Source organism: Corythoichthys intestinalis, chromosome 8 (assembly GCF_030265065.1).
Source record: "Corythoichthys intestinalis isolate RoL2023-P3 chromosome 8, ASM3026506v1, whole genome shotgun sequence".
Taxonomy (NCBI): Eukaryota; Metazoa; Chordata; class Actinopteri; order Syngnathiformes; family Syngnathidae; genus Corythoichthys; species Corythoichthys intestinalis.
Genome location: NC_080402.1, coordinates 3,393,118 through 3,413,233, shown reverse-complemented (window position 1 = coordinate 3,413,233; position 20,116 = coordinate 3,393,118). Strand labels below are relative to the sequence as shown.

At 40.6% G+C, this 20,116-nt stretch overlaps 2 protein-coding genes across 3 annotated transcripts in view; one reads left to right on the top strand and one right to left on the bottom strand.

Moving 5' to 3' along the window:
- prmt9 (protein arginine methyltransferase 9) overlaps nucleotides 1-10,933 on the bottom strand; it is a 28,802-nt gene extending 17,869 nt beyond the window's left edge. The window contains exons 1-5 of the mRNA XM_057843615.1: nucleotides 10,485-10,933; nucleotides 7,265-7,468; nucleotides 7,044-7,192; nucleotides 3,507-3,743; nucleotides 3,248-3,415 (exon numbers count right to left, since the gene is read on the bottom strand). Coding sequence (XP_057699598.1) covers nucleotides 3,248-3,415; nucleotides 3,507-3,743; nucleotides 7,044-7,192; nucleotides 7,265-7,465 — 755 coding nt within the window. The 5' untranslated portion in view covers nucleotides 7,466-7,468; nucleotides 10,485-10,933. The remainder of the gene's footprint in view (nucleotides 1-3,247; nucleotides 3,416-3,506; nucleotides 3,744-7,043; nucleotides 7,193-7,264; nucleotides 7,469-10,484) is intronic.
- Nucleotides 10,934-11,532: 599 nt separating this feature from the next.
- Nucleotides 11,533-20,116, top strand: part of arhgap10 (Rho GTPase activating protein 10) — a 138,981-nt gene continuing 130,397 nt past the window's right edge. The window contains exons 1-2 of one of the 2 annotated variants that reach the window (XM_057843223.1): nucleotides 11,537-11,682; nucleotides 11,869-12,041. In XM_057843223.1, coding sequence (XP_057699206.1) covers nucleotides 11,888-12,041 — 154 coding nt within the window. In that variant the 5' untranslated portion in view covers nucleotides 11,537-11,682; nucleotides 11,869-11,887. Of the gene's footprint in view, nucleotides 12,042-20,116 lie in introns of both variants that reach the window. The other variant, XM_057843222.1, reaches the window with a different exon arrangement.

Sequence of the window (20,116 nt, the reverse complement as noted above, 5' to 3'; positions counted from 1 at the left end):
ATATTTTTCAGAACAATAATTCACACTGTTTTCCATTGTTTAGCTAACCTATGACTTACAGTCATGTAAAAAACAATTACATTGGCCCGAATATGAGACAGTGGGTTTTTTTTGCATTGAAATAGGACTGAAAAAGTGGGGCTCGGTTTATATTCGCGGTCTAAACATTATACCCATTCACGACGCTAGATGGCGCCAGATATCATTGAAGCGATGTTCTGTCATGACAAATCTCAGCTACTCTCAAGTTGAACCAGTTTGCATTATTTTATTGCAATGTTTTTCCTTATTCAGATTTGTTTCAAGACTACAGTTACGGTTAGACTTCACTTTGATGGTCAATGCAGTTATTGCAATTTTGTTGTTTTATCACAATAGATTGTTTTATTTACATTTCAAAAACCTGAAGCCATTCATTTACAAATGTGATTGCACTTTAGTTTACATATTTAAATGTTCAGATATTAAGATTTGAATGAGGCAAAATTACATGCCTTTTCTCTCAAATATATTGAGAAAAAACTTTTTGTCTTCTTTTGCCCTGCCATCTTTGCAGAAATCACACGAGAAAGTGTTCACATAGACTTCCATCTTTATGACTTCAAAGCTAAGATGTTAAATTTTTATGATTAGTTTTTGAAACCTTACTGAGATTTACAGTTTATCAGTAAAAAAAAAAATGTCTGTGATTTTCTATATTTGGCATTTGAAATTCTACAACTTTACCTGGTTATGAGACTTTGAGAAATGTAAAAATTTTGGAACAAACTTCATAATGTGATCCTTTGATGACAGGAATAAAAAGATGGGCAACAAGGCATGTTTGAACTGTTTTTGTTTATAAATACTCATTGAAAATCAACCTCTAATTACTCAAAAAATGCTTGAATGATTGGTTTTGAAAGTGTTGCATTTAGTTTTATTGATTTGGAAGGATACACTGCTCTTTAGTGGCAACAGTGAATGACATAACTCGTATACAGTGTTGTTAATAAAGGCGTTACTAATGGCGTTATTTTTTTCAGTAGTGAGTACGTAATCTAATTAATTACTTTTCTCATCTTGGCAACGCCGTTACCGTGACTGACGATGGAAAGGCGTGCATTACTATGCGTTGCTATTGTGTTGAATGGCGCGATAAAAGTCTGAGGGAGACGGACTCACCGAGATGACAGAGCAGAGCAGGAGTGGGGAGGAGGCAAAAAAGTTGTGACGCCAAGCAAACGCAATGCTAGGTGGCTCCAATAATACCTGACTGTAGCCGATAGCCTACAAACTACGCCCACATGATATGGTAGATATCACATATACAGTATAGAGAACTAGAGGCGAAATGACAGACACGGGGGCGTTAGCAACATGTACAGTATAGGAACTAGATGCGTTAGTAAACAGCCGCCATCTTAAAGCAGTACACTTCTTAGTAAGGCTCTGTTGTAGAGAACTTTCCTAGCGAACCTAAGTAACTTTTTATCTAAAATACTCCTAAATCGGCAAAATCTTGACTTGAATCTATCTTTAAATGATGAAACAGTTTTAAAACTTCCACATGTCAAAAGTAGACAGAATGGAACTAATGGAATAATGGGAGCAATTTAACAACTTTTAACGGTTGATTCAGGGTAAAGGGTAAATCAGGGTAAAGAATTGGGCTAGGGCAGTGCTTCTCAATTATTTTCTGTCACGCCCCTCCAAGGAAGACGTAAATGTTTCGCGCCCCCCCAAACTCTCTGCCGCCACTGTAAATAGTATCATTTGTCTATAAAATTACTATTATAAATACGCATCTGCCCAACATTGTGTCCTTTTTTTCTATTAAAGAAAAAAAGTAACGTAGATCAACTTATAATAAAGTATAACTTTATTAACATTGTTTTGTTTGTAACAGAGAAGACTTGACGTGCGTCAATTTGCCTGAATTTTTTTTAAAAAATCACAGCCAAACTAAAAAATACACTCAAGGTACATTTTTGACCATTTGATACAGAAAAATAAAATGTCATAAAATCAGTAAATAATAACAAATTAAAATTGATTAGAAACATTCACTCATGAGGACAATGTGCCAAAAAATTTGACTGAAAAAACAAATCTGAATGAAAGAAAAAAAAAAAAGTGTCCTTGGACAGGACAGTTCTTATTTTTGCTGCTCACAGTATTTACCTCCTTTGCAATGGTGTGGAGTTATTTTGCAATGAGCATGCTAACAATGCTCACTAGCTTACTGATATAACACTGACAATGCAGGACGATTGTTGGCAATATTCGGCACGTTTTCACAAAAAAAAATCAAGCGGCTTAACAATGAGATTGGGGTCTAATGTCTTTAAGTGGCCTCTTAATTGATTTGGCTTCTGGCTGTCTGCTATAATTATTTTTAGACATAGTAAACAGTGGTCTTTCATCATCACCCACTGTATTAAAAGTCAGAGCTAAAAGGCAAACGGCACGAAAAAAGCGCATTCACGGCGGCCGAGGTAGAACCGTAGGTGAGGGCGGTCGTCGTGACGATCCCAAGCCGAAAACGGCACTTCTCGGGCGGCGACGTGAGAACCGGACAAGACAGTGGGTCGCTGCGTGAGTGAGTCCGATCGGAAAACGGCTTTCGAAAACGGCGGTGGCACACTGCTCTTCATATCTCTCGTCTGTGTGTGCTCAGTGCTCTTCCTTAGTTCAAAAATACTGCGCGCACTCTGAAAATAAGAGCGCCACTGCCACCTACTGAGTGGATGTGCAAGTACACTTTATTCCAGTACGGCAAAAAAAAAAAAAACATGTTCCCCGAGGTCACATGCGCCCCCCCTGGCATCGCTCTGCGCCTCCCCAGGGGGGCGCGCCCCACTATTTGAGAAGTACTGGGCTAGGGCCAATTGTCCCAAAAACCTTTTACACTTCACATAGTGTGACATAAGTTTTTTTTTGAGGATGTTTTGAGGGAAAAAAAAACAAAACATGAAAATGTTCACCAGTTACTTTGCCAAGTAACTAATTACTCTAACATTCAGGTAACTGAGTTACTAACGCAATTACTTTTTGGGAGAAGTAATTTGTAACTATAATTAATTACTTTTTTAAAGTAAGATTAACAACACTGCTTGTATAACATGGCTGAATCCAGCTGCTGCCTGTTAAAACCAACATAAGGTTTTTGTTTGAGCTAATACGTATGTTTGTTTATGCATTTGTAATTTAGAGTTTATTTAGCAGTTTTTTTGTGGGAATATATAGGCACTATGCACATTTGTACCTGTGTGGGATGTCCGTTGGCACTTCCATTTCCAAAGACTTCTTGTGGAGGATCTTGATGCCGCCGTCCATCCCGTTGGCCGCCACCACCTCACAAGCCAGCTCGTACATCGTCTTGGAAAGCTCGCAGGCGTACACCTCGGCAGCTCCCGCCTTCTTAGCGCACATGCTAACAATGGAGAAAATTGTCATGGAATCACGTTAACAACCAGGAAAGATGGCGCCACACCTGGAGACAAAATATAGTGTCCGTATCTCACCCAAGGATCCCAGTGCCGGTACCTATGTCCAGTACGGTGGCGCATCCGTCACGCACCGCCTTTTGGATGGCCTGCTGATACTTGCGATTGCGCCCGTGGTCGTTGAGCATGAGGAAGTGCCAGCGCTCCACCAGCCAGTTGGCCACACGGTAGAAGTTCTCCCTGGCTTCCGCGTAGTCCGGCTTCAGCTTCAGGGCTTTGAAAAAATGGCCCGCCGCTTCATCTCGGAAGCCCATTCTGAGTCAATTAAAGATACAGACTGTTAATATGATGGAAGGGTTTAGTTTCAAGACCACTTAATGGCACCATGCAGCAAGTGAAACACCATGAAGCTTTGACCCAATCGGCTGCATAGCCAAATATGTAAATAATAATGTAAAATATCCTTTCAAAAGACCTTCTATGATGAGCACCAATACTAAACTCAGTTTTCCCTCACCCAGACGCGGGTCACCGGGGCCCCTCTCTGGAGCCAGGCCTGGTGGTGGGGCACGATGGTGAGCGCCTAGTGGCCGGGCCTGCACCCATGGGGTCCGGCCGGGCACAGCCTGACGAGGTAACTTGCGTTCTCCTTCCCATGGGCTCACCTCCTGTTAGAGGGTCCAAGGAGGTCGGGTGCACAGGCTGTTGGGTGGCAGCCAAAAGAGGGGTACTTGGCGGTCCGATCCCCGGCTGCAGAAGCTGGCTCTTGGGACGTGGAATGTCACCTCTCTGGTCAGGAAGTAGCCCGAGCTAGTGCGTGAGGTTGAGAAGTTCCGACTTGATGTAGTCTGGATAACCTCCACACATGGCTCGAGCTTCGGTACCAGTCCTCTCGAGGGGGGTTGGACCCTATTCCACTCTGGAGTTGCCCATGGTGAGAGGCAAACAGCAGGTGTTGGCAAACTCATTGCCTCCCCCTCCCCAACTCGCCAACTGTACATTGGGGTTCAACCCAGTAAACGAGAGGGTAGCCTTCCTCCGCATTAGGGTGGCGGTACGGGTCCTAACTGTTGTTTGTGCTTATGCACCAAACAGCAGTTTAGAGTACTCACCTTTTTGGAGTCCTTGGAGAAGGTGCTGGAGAGTGCTACTTCTGGGGACTCCCTCGTTCTGCTAGGGCACAGGTGTTAAACCGATTCCAGAAAGGGCCAAGTGGGTGCAGGTTTGCTTTCCAACCAATGAAGAGGACACCTTTTCACCAATCAGATCTTTAACATGAGTAATCAGTTAAACTTTGTCAGGTGCTGCTTGTTACAGAAGGAAATTCATTGGTTAAACTCTCTGCACGGTATCGGTTGGAACAAAATCCAGCACCCACTTGGCCCTTTCTGGAATCGGTTTGACACCTGTGTGCTAGGGGACTTCAATGCTCACGTGGGTAATGTAGTGCGACCTGGAGGGGCGTGTTTGGGAAGAACAGCCCCCTCAATCAAAATCCTAGCGGTGTACTATTGTTGGACTTCTGCGCCCGTAGTGGATTGTCGATGATGAACATCATGTTCAAGCATGAGGGTGTCCATTTGTGCACTTGGCACCAGGACACTCTAGGCTGCAGTTCAATGATTGACTTGCTAGTTGTGTCATCGGACTTGCGGCATTACGTCTTGGACACTTGGGTGTCACCTGGTGGTCAGTTGGCTCCGATGGTGGGGGAAGATACCGGTCCGGCCAGGCAGACCCAAACGTTTTGTGAGGGTTTGCTGGGAACGCCTGGCAGAGTCCCCTGTCCGGAGGAGTTTCAACTCCCATCCCCGGCAGAGCCATGTCCAGGGAGAGATGGCAGACATTGAGTCCGAACCATGTTTCGCGCCTCTATTGTTGAGGCGGCCTGTCGATGCGGCAATCCTTGAACCCTGAGTCCTAAGGCGCCTTTTTGGCCCGCGGGACTCCAGTGGCAGCTGATAGGTACCGGCTGGCCAAGCGGCATGCGGCTTTTGTGGTCACTGAGACAAAAAACCTGGGCATAGGAGGAGTTCGGTGTGGCCATGGAGAACGACTTCCAGACGGCTTCAAAGAAATTCTGGTCCACCATCCGGCGTCTCAGGATAGGAAAGCACTGCACCACCTACACTGTGTACAGCATGGATGGGGCGCTGCTGACCCCGATCTGGGATGTTGTGAGTCAGTAGGCCGGATACTTTGAAGACTTCCTCAACTCCACCGACTAGCCTTCCCATGAGGAAGCAGAGCCTCGGGACTCTGAGGTGGGTCCTCCTATCTCTGGGGTTGAAGTCACTGAGGTGGTTAGTACGCTCCTCGGTGGCAAGGCCCCGGGGGTGGATGGGATCCAGCCAGAGTTTCTAAAGGTTCTGGATGTTGTGGGGTTGTCTTGGTTGACACACCTATGCAACATCGCGTGGACATCGGGGACAGTGCCTCTGGATTGGCAGACTGGTGGTCCCTCTTTTTAAAAAGGGGGCTGGAAGGTGTGTTCCAGTTATAGGGGGATCACACTCCTCAGTCTCCCTGGGAAGGTCTACTCAGGGGTACTGGATAAGGAACGTCCGTCGGGAAGTCGAATCTCAGATTCATGATGTGCAGTATTGTTTTCGTCCGGGCCGCAGAACAGTGGATCAGCCCTATACCCTCAGCAGGGTTCTCGGGGGGGTCATGAGAGTTCGTCTAACCAGTCTACAAGTGGTTTGTGGACTTGGAATAGGCGTTCGATCGTGACAAGATCCCAGGTACAAGCAGCCGAAATGAGTTTCCTCCCTAGGCTGTCTGGGCTCTCCCTTAGACATAAGGTGAGAAGCTCGGTCATCCAGGAGGGGCTCGGAGTGGAGCCGGTGCCCCTCCGCATTGAGAGGAGCCAGATGAGGTGGCTTGGGCACCTGATTAGGATGCCTCCGGGGCACGTCCCACTGGAGGAGGCCGCGGGGCTGACCCAGGACACGCTGGGGAGACTGTCTCCCAATTGGCCTGGGAACCTCTTGGGATCCCCCATGAAGAGCTGGATGAAGTGGCTGGGGAGAGAGAAGTCTGGGCTTCCCTGCTGAAGCTGCTGCCCCCGCGACCCACCCTCGGATACACGGGAGAAAGGATGGATGGATGGAAATTGTAAAACGTAGCGTTCAAAGTTCATGTTCTGTTGTAATTATTTCTTCAGTTACTGTTCTAGTTGTTTCAATGCTTGCTGGTTTTGCTATTTAGTTTGTTAGGTGAATAATTTTAGTTTAAAAACCCTGAGTTTCAATGAAATTTGATTTAATGACTTGCTATTATTTCTGACTGTCTGATATGAGGTGAATTCGCAAACTCAATCCAAGTGCAATTTGATCAGCGGCGGTATTGTTAATAAGCCAACATTCACAGATTGTTGTACTTGAATCATAAACAACACAGATCCACCACCGATTCAAATTGGCGAATCATTTCTCCTCTACCAAGCATGCTTGTTTGGAGACCTCTAGAGGTTACATTAAGCATAGCTGATGTACAAACTTTGACCAGTAAGTGCATTAGGTCTACAAGCTTGTAGATTTACTGCCCAACATTTCACGATATTGGCAAAATAAGATCCTCATCATCATTTTATATCATTTTGGCGGAGAATACCTGAAGAGGTGCTCGCCCACGCTGTTCAGAATGACCTCGTCTGCGGGAAAGAGCTCCAGGGCTTGCTCGTAGCAGCCGAAAAGGTCCTGAATGCGGCCGGCCGAGTCCAGTTCTTCGGCCCATTTAAAGAGTGTGAAGCGGAAGGACTCCTGCAGTTAGAAAAAAAAAATCTGAATTTTGGTATCGTGACAATTTTTTCTGAAAAGCTTTGGCCGATTTACCTTGGCAAAGTCCTTGAACTCGGGTGCCAGGTTAAGGACGAGGAGATAGTGCACGAATGCGGGCCCATAGTCCTGATTGAAGAGGCACTGCTGGGCGCTTTCCAGGGAGCTGGACACCAGTTGGTTCCGAGCCGGGTCCTCTCGGTGTCGTCTGTGAGATCTCCTGCCACTGTGTTTTGGCCTTGCGCTGGCATTAGGCATACCCTGAAGAAAAAAAAAGTCAAGGTTACACAAGTGTTGAGTTGATGTTAAGGAGTCAAAGATATACTGTAATTTTCGGACTATAAGGCGCACCTGACTACAAGCAGGGTCCCCCCAGGATTGATAAATCTAAATTCAAGACTTTTAAGACCTTTTTTAATGCCATTTCAACTGAAAATTAATACTTTTCTCGCACCCATTATTTAGATCATATCGAATCATATTAAATAAATAAAGCACTGAACATCAAATTTAACCTCAATTACAAATACTTTGAAGACTTCAACTCCAACGACACGCCTTCATATTAGGAAGCAAAGCCTGGGGACTCCAAGATGTGTCCTCCTATCTCTGGGGTTGAAGTGGTTAAAAAGCTCCTCGGTGGTAAGCCCCCGGGGTGGATGAGATCCAGCCGGAGTTTCTAAAGTTTCTGGATGTTGTAGGGTTAGGGTTAGGGTTAGGGCATAGGACATCCCTAGTTATTTTGGTAGCAGATTAATCTATCTACTAGTTAGAAAATGTTTGAGTGCCATTCACGGCGCGAGACGTCCAATCCAGTCAAAATAAACTGAACATGCTGACGTAGATACTAGGGCTGTCAAAATTATCGCGTTAACGGGCGGTAATTAATTTTTTAAATTAATCACGTTAAAATATTTGACGCAATTAACGCTCATGCCCTGCGCAAAAAGATTAAAATGACAGCACAGTGCAAGAGACCCTACTCACCGACGTAACAGAATGACGTGTCGCTGTATCCGGCCGCCATATTGTCCGTCTCTGTTTAGCCCTATTCTCAATGGTTTCAATTAGTCGTTCAGTTTATAGAGCAATTCATGGAAGCCCCAGTGCTTTCAGACGCGGTAAACTCATTGGCTGCATTGCATAAAAGGCGTTATGTGGAAAAGCTTCAGTCTATCCATTCGCCAGATCCATATTTGATGCCTAAATCGATATTTTTCCACCCGCTGTCTTCGCCCTCTCTGCCTGACATCTGCTACCCTTATATCTACAACTTTCTTTTCCACAGAAACTCGGCCTATTCTCACGAAACTGAAAAACATTTAGAGCAGCACTCTAAGCAACATTACCCTGTGTGATTTCTAAAATGGCGACAATAAAAAAATAAAAAAATAATAAAAAGTTGACTGCGATGGTCGACGCTTCAAGGATAGGTGGATATTGGACTATTTCTTCAATAAAACACGCAACAACTGTGTCTGCTTCATTTGCAAAGAGACAGTCGCTGTTTTCAAAGAGTTTGATGTGACGCGATAATAACAAGACACGCTGACATGTACAAAATGAGGGGCGGCTAGCTTGCCTTCATTTTAACGAGTGGAGGGTGGCTTGACCGCAGTTTCGCAAGAGCCCGAGTGTCGAAAGAGAACGCCACAAAGACGAGACTGTTGAAATTATGAATTAAAAAAAAAAATAAAGCAAATGTGACACACAGAAGGGCTTGCTAACTTTTGTTTAAATATATTGTTCTATGTAAATCTGCCAAGGTAGCCCCCCGCATTTTTACCACACTAAATCTGGCCCCCTTTGCAAAAGGTTTGGACACACCTGTTTAACTGATGATCCGTAGACGAGGCCAGCTTCTTTCACTTGGCACCAGCTAAATATTATTCAAAATGTAATGATGGTGGAAGAAATAAGCATCTTGAATTTGAAACTGTATGTTGTCGGCGATTAGCCTCGCAATGATCTTAATTGTTGTTGTCAGCCCAAAACCCTCTAAATATATATTAAATGCATCTTACCAGATATAAAATGACTACTACATAATCCGTGGTAATCGTTTGGAGCCCAGTTTTCTCGTCGAATTGCAGAAGTCCATCTCGCTCTCCTCTCCGGGTCTCTCGGAATACGGTAGAACGTCAAGTCTCTCCGTCTATCTTCTCTGTTATTGCAACCAACCGCCACACACGCCTTCACCATTTTGATTATTAATGTTAACGAGCAGAAAAACACGCCATAATAGGATGAATTTACGTAGCGGTAATGCATATACACGACAAGTAGACGGACAACATGGCGCGGAGGCGTGGTTGTGACGTCATGTGAGTAGGGTCTACACCAACTTGTTGTGTTTTTTGTTGTTTTGTCGCCCTCTGCTGGCGCTTTGGTCCGACTGATTTTATGGGTTTAAGCACCATGAGCATTGTGTGATAATTGACATAAACAATGGCAGGCTACTAGTTTATTTTTTGATTGAAAATTTTACAAATTTTATTAAAACGAACACACTAAGAGGGGTTTTAATATAACATTTCTATAACTTGAACTAACATTTATCTTTTAAGAACTACAAGTCTTTCTATCCATGGATCGCTTTAACAGAATGTTAATAATGTTAATGCCATCTTGTTGATTTATTGTTATAATAAACAAATACAGTACTTATGTACCATATGTTGAATGTATATATCAGTCTTGTGTCTTATCTTTCCATTCCAACAATAATTTACAGAAAAATATGGCATATTTTATAGATGGTTTGAATTACGATTAATTAATTTTTTAAGCTGTAATTAACGCGATTAAACATTTTAATCGTTTGACAGCCCTTTGAGATACTATTTTATTCAAGAACCAACATTCTATTTATTTATTTATTTATTTTTAAACAGTGACACCTTTTTAAAACAATAAATTGATTTTTGGTGGGGGCGTACCGATAACCTTTCGGGCTATAAAGTGTGTCGATATATCACTTTTTCGATATATTGTCACACCCATAGTTATTTGTGAGGTGCAGGATTTATATTTAAAAAAAATATATATATATAACAAATGTGGCATTTTGAATATTGTCATGGACGAGTAAATAGAAAAACAAAGGGGTTACTTTTTAATATTAATGTTTAAGTTAATTTTGTGAACGCATCCATCAGTATCATGACACAAAATGGACACACATACTGCAAAACTGGCATTCCTCATTGCCTAAAAGAATCCCTGTCAAGGGCAAATAAATGCATCTCATACACGTCACCGAGATATTTTGACTTGCCGTGCAAGGATGTAGATCAAAGCGGTGATGTTGTCTGCAATGAGGTAATTGTTGTCGTTGTAAAAAATGATGCTTTTGCTGTGACGATTCAATCACGCTCAACGTCAAAATATTTCTTTAGCGGCACGCCTTGGTGGGGCTTTTCTTCTTCAAGTAGGCATCTTGGAGTCAGCATAGCAGAAGAAAAATCACCGATACGTAAGGTTTTCCCTAAACTCAGACACTGTCGAAGCTAATAGCATTGTTGGCTAGCAGGTCCTTTCGGTAAATGAGCTCGGGTGTTGAACACGACCGCAAACAAATTTCTTCTTGGGTATTTTTTTAAAAAATACCTGTTTGTATTAGATTCAATAAGCCACAAATGGCCATGACAGAGAAAAACAAACAAAAAGTTTATAAACTATATATGAATAATATCTAAAAGCGTAAAAAAAGTTTGAAACACCCACTAAAAATACATACAGATAGATTTGGTTAGATGGATAGAGGTGTACTCACAAGCGTAGGTAATCAGCGGCCATCTTATATCAGAGTCAGCGTTCAGGTTAGTGATTTCCCTCTTAAAATACGCGCAACTCGCTAACTTCTTGATGGATTTACAAAAAGTGTGATTTACAAAAAACCGTGTTAACGTGGCTATGATTCAAGCAGAATTCTGAAAAAAATAAATAATTATTTTTAAACATACATTTTGACATACTCGTCTAGCGGGGTATCTAGTTGTAAAGAAATGATATCTGTACAACCTGCGGGACGGATTTGGTACCCTAAAGCTTTTGTACTACACCAAGACCGTTCACTATAATACTATCAAGAAGTCGCATACGCTAGTTAACTCAAAAGAAGGCTAATCGAAAGACTAAATTAATGTAAAAACTTAAAAATTAGACTTTATCTTTGTATGTAGTATGTTTATATGTATTTTTTTGTGTATTGTAGTCTGAAAATCGTCTTTTCTGACTTGAAGTGTAATAAATTCGCCATGCAAAAGCGGAAGTAGTTAGTTGAATTACTTGACAGCGCCAAGTACTCTTTGTCAGAAGTTTCCCCTACACGCACGCAGATGTCAGCAGAGTTTCTCAATCTGTCACTTTGCTAGGTGGGGTGCATTTTGATGAGAGAAAGAAAACATGAACGCGGCAGCTTTCTGACAACCGCCTTTACGTGGACCTGCAGCTCGCTTTTGAACACCACCTCGGTTCGCGTTCTCTAGCTCCTTTTTGCCCTTCAAATTTGACAAGTGTAGACCCACAAATAACTAGAGAACCATGCTAACCCACGTTAGCTAAGTAGTAATGCTGCCCGCCAGTGATTTGACCCTTCAGTTTTAATTTATTTTTTTAATTATCCCAAATTGACACGGTTTTTCCCCTTGCAAAAGAAGTCAAGGAGCAAACGGAGACATGGGACTGCACCCGCTGGAATTCAGCGAATGCTATCTGGACAGCCCCTGCTTCAGGGAGAAAATCAAGGCTCACGAAGCAGAGCTGGATAAGACCAACAGGTTCATTAAGGAGCTCTACAAAGATGGCAAGAACCTCATCAACGCCACCAAACGTGAGTCAAGCAGCTCTTAACCATTGCTGGGAAGTTGTCACAATCGCTGAAGTGATTTTGTTGAGCTCAGCTTCTCGCGAAAAGCTGTATTTAAATTAGTGCTGCGACGATTAATCGATTAACTCGAGTAATCGAATTCAATTTAGCTGCTTACAGCATTCGTTTAATTAAAGTGGCGTTGTCATGGTTTGTTATAAAAGTGTTTGCATTTAGTTTTATTGATTTGGGTGGATACACATCCCTCTCGTGGCAACAGTGAATATGACATAACTCATTTCACACGGCTGAATCCGGCTGCTCCCTGTTAAGACCAAGATAAGCTAAGTTTTTGTTTGAACTAATGTTTTTTTTAAGACATTCATAATTTAATTTATAGGTGGCGTTGTAATGGTTTGTTTTGAAAGTGTTTGCATTTAGTTTTATTGTTTTGGGTGGGTACACTGGCCTCTGGTGGCAACAGTGAATATGACTTAATTCATTCCACATGGCTGAATCCATCTGCACCCTGTTAAGACCAACATAAGCTAAGTTTTTGTTTGAAGTAATGTTTTTTATTGCCGTCGTAATTACGTTTATATGTATTTTTGGCCGTTTTTTTTTTTTTTTTTGTGGGAATATGTGTTTGAACCATTAAAAAACGTTTGGATTTTATTGCATTTAAGCTAATAGGTTAACCAATTGTTCTTTTGTTGTACTTAGATCCTCATTCTAATTCTGCAACGATTAATCGATTAACTTGAGTAATTTGATTACAAAGAAGTTTCGAATTAAATTTTGCTGCATCGAGTGTTCGTTTGATTAAAGTCGCGTGGTAATGGTTTGTTTTGAAAGTGTTTGCATTTAGTTTTATTGATTTGGCTGGGTACACTGCCCTCTAGTGGCGACAGTGAATATGACGTAACTCATTTCACATGGCTGAATATAGCTGCTCCCTGTTAAGACCAACATAAATGAAGTTTTTTTTTAGCTAATTTATATATACATTCATAATTTAAAGGTATATTAAGTCGTTTTTGTGGGAATATGGGTTTGTTAAGAGCATTGTAGAAAAAAAAAGTTAGCATTTAATAGCATTTAAGCTAGCGGACTTTTACTCTGTAAGTTAGCCAATTGTTATTTTTTTGTACATTGATCCTCATTTTAGTGTTGCAATGATTAATTGATTAACTCGAGTTGTTTTAAAAATGTTTGCTTTTAGTTTTATTGATTTGAGTGGAAACACTGCCCTCTAGAGGCAACAGTCAATATGACATAACTCATTTCACATGGCTGAATCCGGCTTCTCCCTGTTAAGACCAACATAAGCTAAGTTTTTGTTTGAGGTAATGTTTTTTTTAATGCATTCGTAATTTAGTTTATGGTATACTTAGCCGTTTTTTTTTTTTTTTTTTTTGGTGGGAATATGTGTTTGAACCATTAAAAAAAGTTAGCATTTCATAGCATTTAAGCTAGCGGACTTTTGCTGTGTAAGTTAGCCAATTGTTCTCTTGATGTACGTAGATCCTCATTTTAGTGCTGCAACGATTAACCGATGAACTCAAGTAATTCGATTAGAAAAAAAATGTCTAATTCAATTTTGCTGCTTCGCGTATTCGTTGAATTAAAGTGGTGTTGTAATGGTTTGTTTTGAAAGTGTTTGCATTTAGTTTTATTGATTTGAGTGGATACATTGCCCTCTAGTGGCGACAGTGAATGTGACGTAACTCATTTCACATGAATGGATCCAGCTGCTCCCTGTTAAGACCAACATAAACTAAGTTTTTGTTTGAGCTAATGTTTTATATATATATATATATATACGTTCATAATTTTTAGGTATATTTGGTCGTTTTTTGTGGGACTATGAGTATGTTAAGAGCGTTGTAAAAAAAAAACCCGTTAGCGTTTCATAGCAATTAAAGTGGTGTTGTAATGGTTTGTTTTGAAAGTGTTTGCATTAAGTTTTATTGATTTGAGTGGATACACTGCCCGCTAGTCGCAACATTAAATATGACATAATTCATTTCACATGGCTGAATCCAGCTGCTCCCGGTTAAGATCAACATAAGATAAGTTTTTGTTTGAGGTAATGTTTTTAAATGCCTTCGTAATTTAGTTTATAGGTATATTTAATCGTTTTTTGTGGGAATATGTGTTATAACGCTTTGTTGAGAGCGTTGATAAAAAAAATATTCGTATATTATAGCATTTAAGCTCGGGGACTTTCGCTGTGTAAGTTAGTCAATTGTTCTTTTGCTGTACTTAGATCAGGGGTGGGCAAACTATTCCACAAAGGGCCGCCGTGGGTGCGGGTTTTTGTTCATACCCATCATGAGGACAGCCTTTCACCAATCTGGTTTCTTACAAGTGCAATCAGTTGATTGCAGTCAGGTGCTTCTTGTTTCCACTGAAACCTCATTGGTTAAACTGTCTGTGCTGAATCAGTTGGAACAAAGACCAGGACCCACTGCGCCCCTCGAGGACCGGTTTGCCCACCCCTGACTTAGATCCTCATTTATTTAAATGTTTTTTTAAACCATTTGAGGCTAAGCTCAGGTATTTCAATTTTTTATGTTCCTTATCTGATTACTCAACTATTCAAATTAACTAGTTCATCAATTCATCGACTACTAAAATAATCGATTGCTGCAGCCCTAATTCAAATCATAATGGACAAGGTTTGCAAGAAATTTGCCCTTCTTTTCTGTGCAGTTTGTTACCTCTGTGAAGTTGCCTTACCCATCAGGCGTAAATTTATGTAAAAATTATGTCGATGTTTGTGCTATGTTTGTGCCGGTTTGTGTTTGTGCTGCTATCGTTTTTGAGACATGTAGAATTCTTTTATGAGTCAGTCTGAGTTCAACCAGTTATGATCGAAACTGGCTAAAATGGCGTCAATTGTATGTGCTGTAAAAATTTCCATTTGTACTGCAACGGTATTGTCGATATTCTTCTTTTAATCTGTAGTAGTGATGTCACGCAGCCCTTCCCCCATCTATGGCGGAATGGAACCGCAATGGTGGCGTTCCTTTGTGCTGTAATTTTTTTTTTCATTCTGCTTTCATTTTATAGATATAAGTAGTCCCTGCTGGCGACATAGTCCGAATTTCCGCGCAAGTCTGAATTAACCCTTTAAGTTCCACAAAAAGATAACTATCCAAAAAGTCCAAAAGTATTGTATTTTGCTCAATGATGGAGGATGCAGAGCCCTCTGGTGGCAGTGTTGGGTCTGGCTGGACTCTCTCCTTTTATGATTGAGAAGCAGACGAAGACATCTGACTGGATAAAGGATAGCTGTGCTCTGGTTTGGCCTACATATGGCTGTAAGTTGTTTCCGCTAATATATGCTTGTGTATGCATTTGTAATTAAGTTTGCAGCTACAGTTTGTAGCTATTGTTAGGCTAATTGGGCTAATTTAATCTACGAAATTTACATATTGATCAGAATAAATTGATGTTTGAACACAAATTCTTTTGTTTTATTGATAGAATGCGTGTCATTTTGGACATAAGTGTACATATGTGTGTTACAGCTTTACAAATAGTCAAAAGTAAAGGTAGTCAAAAGCTTCAAACAACACAATTTCTTTGTTTGCTGTCTGTCAAGCTGAACAACTTCATGTTCAGTGAGGACAGAACACGTCATACTAATAAAGTAAAGTAAATAACAAGATATTGTGAGGTACAATAAGGTACTGTTTATGCGACAAAAAAATTGAGATAAAATGGCGGAGGAGACTCGGGCATCGTAAAGTCGAAATCGCGTTAGTCAATTACGACGTAACCTGGGCACTACCTGTATTGGGACCGCAATGGTGAGGTTAATTTGTGCTACGTTTGTGCTGGTTTGTACTGCCATGGTTTTGCAGTTATTACAAATAATTTTTCATTAGGTCATCAAGGTGTCAACTGCCCCCCGCCCCCATTCACTCCTGCTCAACCTGAAAATTTTACCTTTCGTCTGTTCATTACAGCACAAACCAAACTAGCACAATCGAAGCACAAACAACTGACACAATTTTTAGCATGTTTATTCAAAACTGGCCAACCGACTGGCAGAGATATTTTACCACTTAAAAACTATATTACAACTAAGGGAATTATCTTACCTTTCTGTTTGACCTTCCCCTCACCCAACCACGCCCACTTTGCACCTGCAAACCCTGCGTAGCGGACACAGTTGCACCCCCAGCACCCCCTCGGTTCCGTCCCTGCTCAAATTGACTCATAAAAGAATTCTAAATATTTCAAAAACAATAGCAGCACAAAGAAAACTTTTTACAGTACCGAATTAAAAGAGTATCTACAAAACTGTTGGCTTAAAAAAACATTTTTACAGCACAAACAATTGACACCATTTTTAATTTACATGAAATATGGTTTTAAAAAGTTGGATCATTAAACCAGAGTTACGAAACTCATAATAAAACAGAATTACAATGAATGTGTTACACAAAGTGAACCATTATTTTATTTTTTTTGCCTGCGGGTAGGTTTTGCAGCCAAAGCAAAGGTGACATGTTTTCTGTCTGTCAAGGGAATTCCAGGACACACCCACTTTAATGTTTGACTGCTCTAAAATGTGATGAAACTTGTTACATTTTCACAAAGCACTTTAGGTTGCACTGTCATGACCGGACAGTCACTGGACACTTGATCCTCCTGCCTGAAATGGTCATATTCCGACAATTTTTTTTTATTTCACTAGCATTGGCCGATGTCAAATGATGACTGTATGATAACATTGAGCAAAAATACTGCAGTATCACTGTATTAAAATTAGAGCTGTTAAAATTATCGCGTTAACAGGCGGTAATTAATTTTTTAAAATTAATCACGTTAAAATATTTGACGCAACAACGCACATGCGCTCAAACACATTAAAATGACAGCAGTGGGACCACCCTGGATTCCGGGGGGGCCTGGCCTCCCTTCCCGGGCTGGCTGGGTGGGGGCCGTGGCGCTCGTCTGCGTGGCTGATGCGTGCCCGGCGGGGCCTGCGTGCGGATGGATGTTATTGGGCACGCTCGGGCGGGGGTTCCCGGTGCCGGGATTGGTGGCGGGGTGGCGTAGGGTCGGTCGCCAACGAGCTTACACTCACTAAGGATTCACACGATTACTGGGTTCTAAATCATAGAGATGATTTGTGTACACTCTACCCCTTTCTATCACTTAACGTATAGACTCCCTCACCTTCTTCCCCCTTTTTCCCTGGTCAACAGGCCCCCCACATGGTGTCAACCGAAAATACATTTAGCTGACGATAGCACCAACATATTAGTAGTTAGTGTAGTTAGGCATTCAATGTATTTCTGTTTGTTGTTTGTGTTTCTTCTTTCTTCTGTTGTGTTTCTTTTCTTCTGTCCCCCATAACCCCTTCCTGTTCGCTGTTTTGTCATAATAAACAAGGTATGTTGAATGATCACAAAGGGAGTATGTCAGACTCTCAATGTGAAACATTAAAACTGTTCAGACTATCCGGTAGAGCAGGGCGGTAAACCGAAAATTTACCGTCACCGAAATTCTTAACGATGACCGACGTAATTTTGACCATGTCGGTAAATTCGGTAAATTAATAAAACAAGAAAATATAGTATTTTCATCCCGCTTTGATTCTGTGTTGTTCGTCTATGTTCATTCCCCTTTAAGAAAGCAGTGAATGTGCTTACGTAGGGAGTCACGTGATCATCAGCAAGCCAATCAAACAAAAGCCCGGTAAGCTAACGCTAGCAGCTAACGCTACAAGCAAAACGTGATGGAGTGTGGCTTAAGGGAGGTTCACCAAACTTTCAACCGACATTTAGTAGACTCTTGGTGGCATCCAGACGGGCTTTCACCCGCTGTCCTCCTTTGTTCTCACGATTTCCGGAGATGGTGCTTTCAGTGCTTTCTACTGGTAGCCAGGCTAACGCTAGCTAGCGGCTAACGCTACAAATGAACGTTATGGAGTCGGATAGCGGCTCTAACCTTGTCGAAACGGCTGAACTTAATGAGTGGATTGGGCACGGACTGCATCTAGCAATTACTATGTGGCGTTATTTTGTATCTGTCTGTGTGTGATTCCTCTGATAGCTTTTGTGATGGTAAAGCATTCAGCATAAAGTACAATCCAATGGCGAAACTTATAATGACCGAGAAATGGCCCCAGCTATTTTTATTGTACGTGCATTTATTAAAAAATGCACTGGGGGGAAAAAACCCTTAAACCATAAAGTAAACACTTGTATTTAATAATTATGTCACAGCAGCCATTACCAATAAGTTGTCTTTTTGAAGTGTACTGTTCAAGCTGCAAGTCATTTGTGTTACAATTACATGTTTGCACAGGCATATTGATTTTGACAATGTACATTGTTCAAGTCATACACGCTGTTATAAATGTTCATACTTGAATTCTTATTGCTTACAATACATTTTTATAAACTTAATGTTTAGACTGCATGTACAATTGTTAAATACAGTATATCAAATTGAATGCTGGTAAATAAATCAACAAGAAATAGTTCATCTGTATTTCATGCATTGATTCAGATTTTCAAATTATATAACAGTCCGCTTGGGCGAATTTATCGTCATTTATCGTTATCGAGATAAATCTGCTCAATTTATCGTGATACATGTTTAAGGCCATATCGCCCAGCCCTACTATCCGGGCACTTAGACTTCCGCTCTCCGTGTCAAACAGCTGAGCAGGACAGGTTAAAAAAATAAAAATAAAAATAAAAAATGACAGCAGTGTCATGTCCACTTGTTACTTGTGTTTTTTGTCTCCCTCTGCTGGCGCTTTGGTGCAACTGATTTTATGGGTTTAAGCACCATGAGCATTGTGTAATTACTGACATCAACAATGGCGAGCTACTAGTTTATTTTTTGATTGAAAATTTTACAAATTTTATTAAAACGAAAACATTAAGAGGGGTTTTAATATAAGATTTCTATAACTTGTACTAACATTTATCTTTTAAGAACTAAAAGTCTTTCTATCCATGGATCGCTTTTACAGAATGTTGATGTCATCTTGTTGATTTGTTATAATAAACAAATACAGTACTTATCTACAGTATGTTGAATGTATATATCCGTTTTGTGTCTTATCTTTCCATTCCAACAATAATTTACAGAAAAATATGGCATATTTTATAGATGATTTGAATTACGATTAATTACGATTAATCCATTTTTAAACTGTGATTAACTCGATTAAAAATTTTAGTCGTTTGACAGCCCTAATTAAAATTAAAGCTCTAAAATGTATTTAGAAGAACTGGGGTTGATTAGTAGGGAGCCACTGGGTGCCAGGGTAGAAAAACATATTTTTCATTGCTAATCTGTATGCACAATTTCATAATCTGTGGCTACAGTTTAGTAATCTGAAATCACAGATTACTAAACCGTACAAAATTTTGTAATCTGTACCCACATTTTAGTAGTGATTACTAAAGTCTACCAACAGTTTAGTAATCTGGTTAAGTAACCTGTACCCAGAGTTTAGTAATATGTACCCACAGTTTAGTCATCTGTACCCGCAGTTAAATAATATGTACCTGCAGATTACTAAACCCACAGATTACTGTAGCCACAGTGTAGTAATCAATTCTGTATCCACAGATTACTGGACCCGCAGTGTATTCATCTATTCTGTACCTACAGATTACTAAATTGTGGGAACAAATTACTAAACTGTAGGTACAGATTACTAAACTGTGGGTACAGATTAGCTAAAATATTTTTTTCTACCCTGCCACCCGGGGGGCTCCGTATTTTGTGTTTTTGTTCAATGCAAATAATATATAATTTTTGAAGTCATGCACAAAAATGTAAATTAACCCCTTGTTGCCTGACTGTTATCACGTTTTTACATGCTAGTATCACATTTTACATTATTATTTACATGGTAGATATCACGTTTTTACATATCACTTTTTTACATCATAACATCACTTTTTTACATGATACGTTCTTACATTAATTACCGTTTTTAAATAATAATGATCACATTTTTACATTATAACTACCACATTTTTACAGCATGTAAAAACGTAATATTGGACTTTTTTAGTGTGTGTGGCAGAAATACGCTTCGGTATTAACAACGA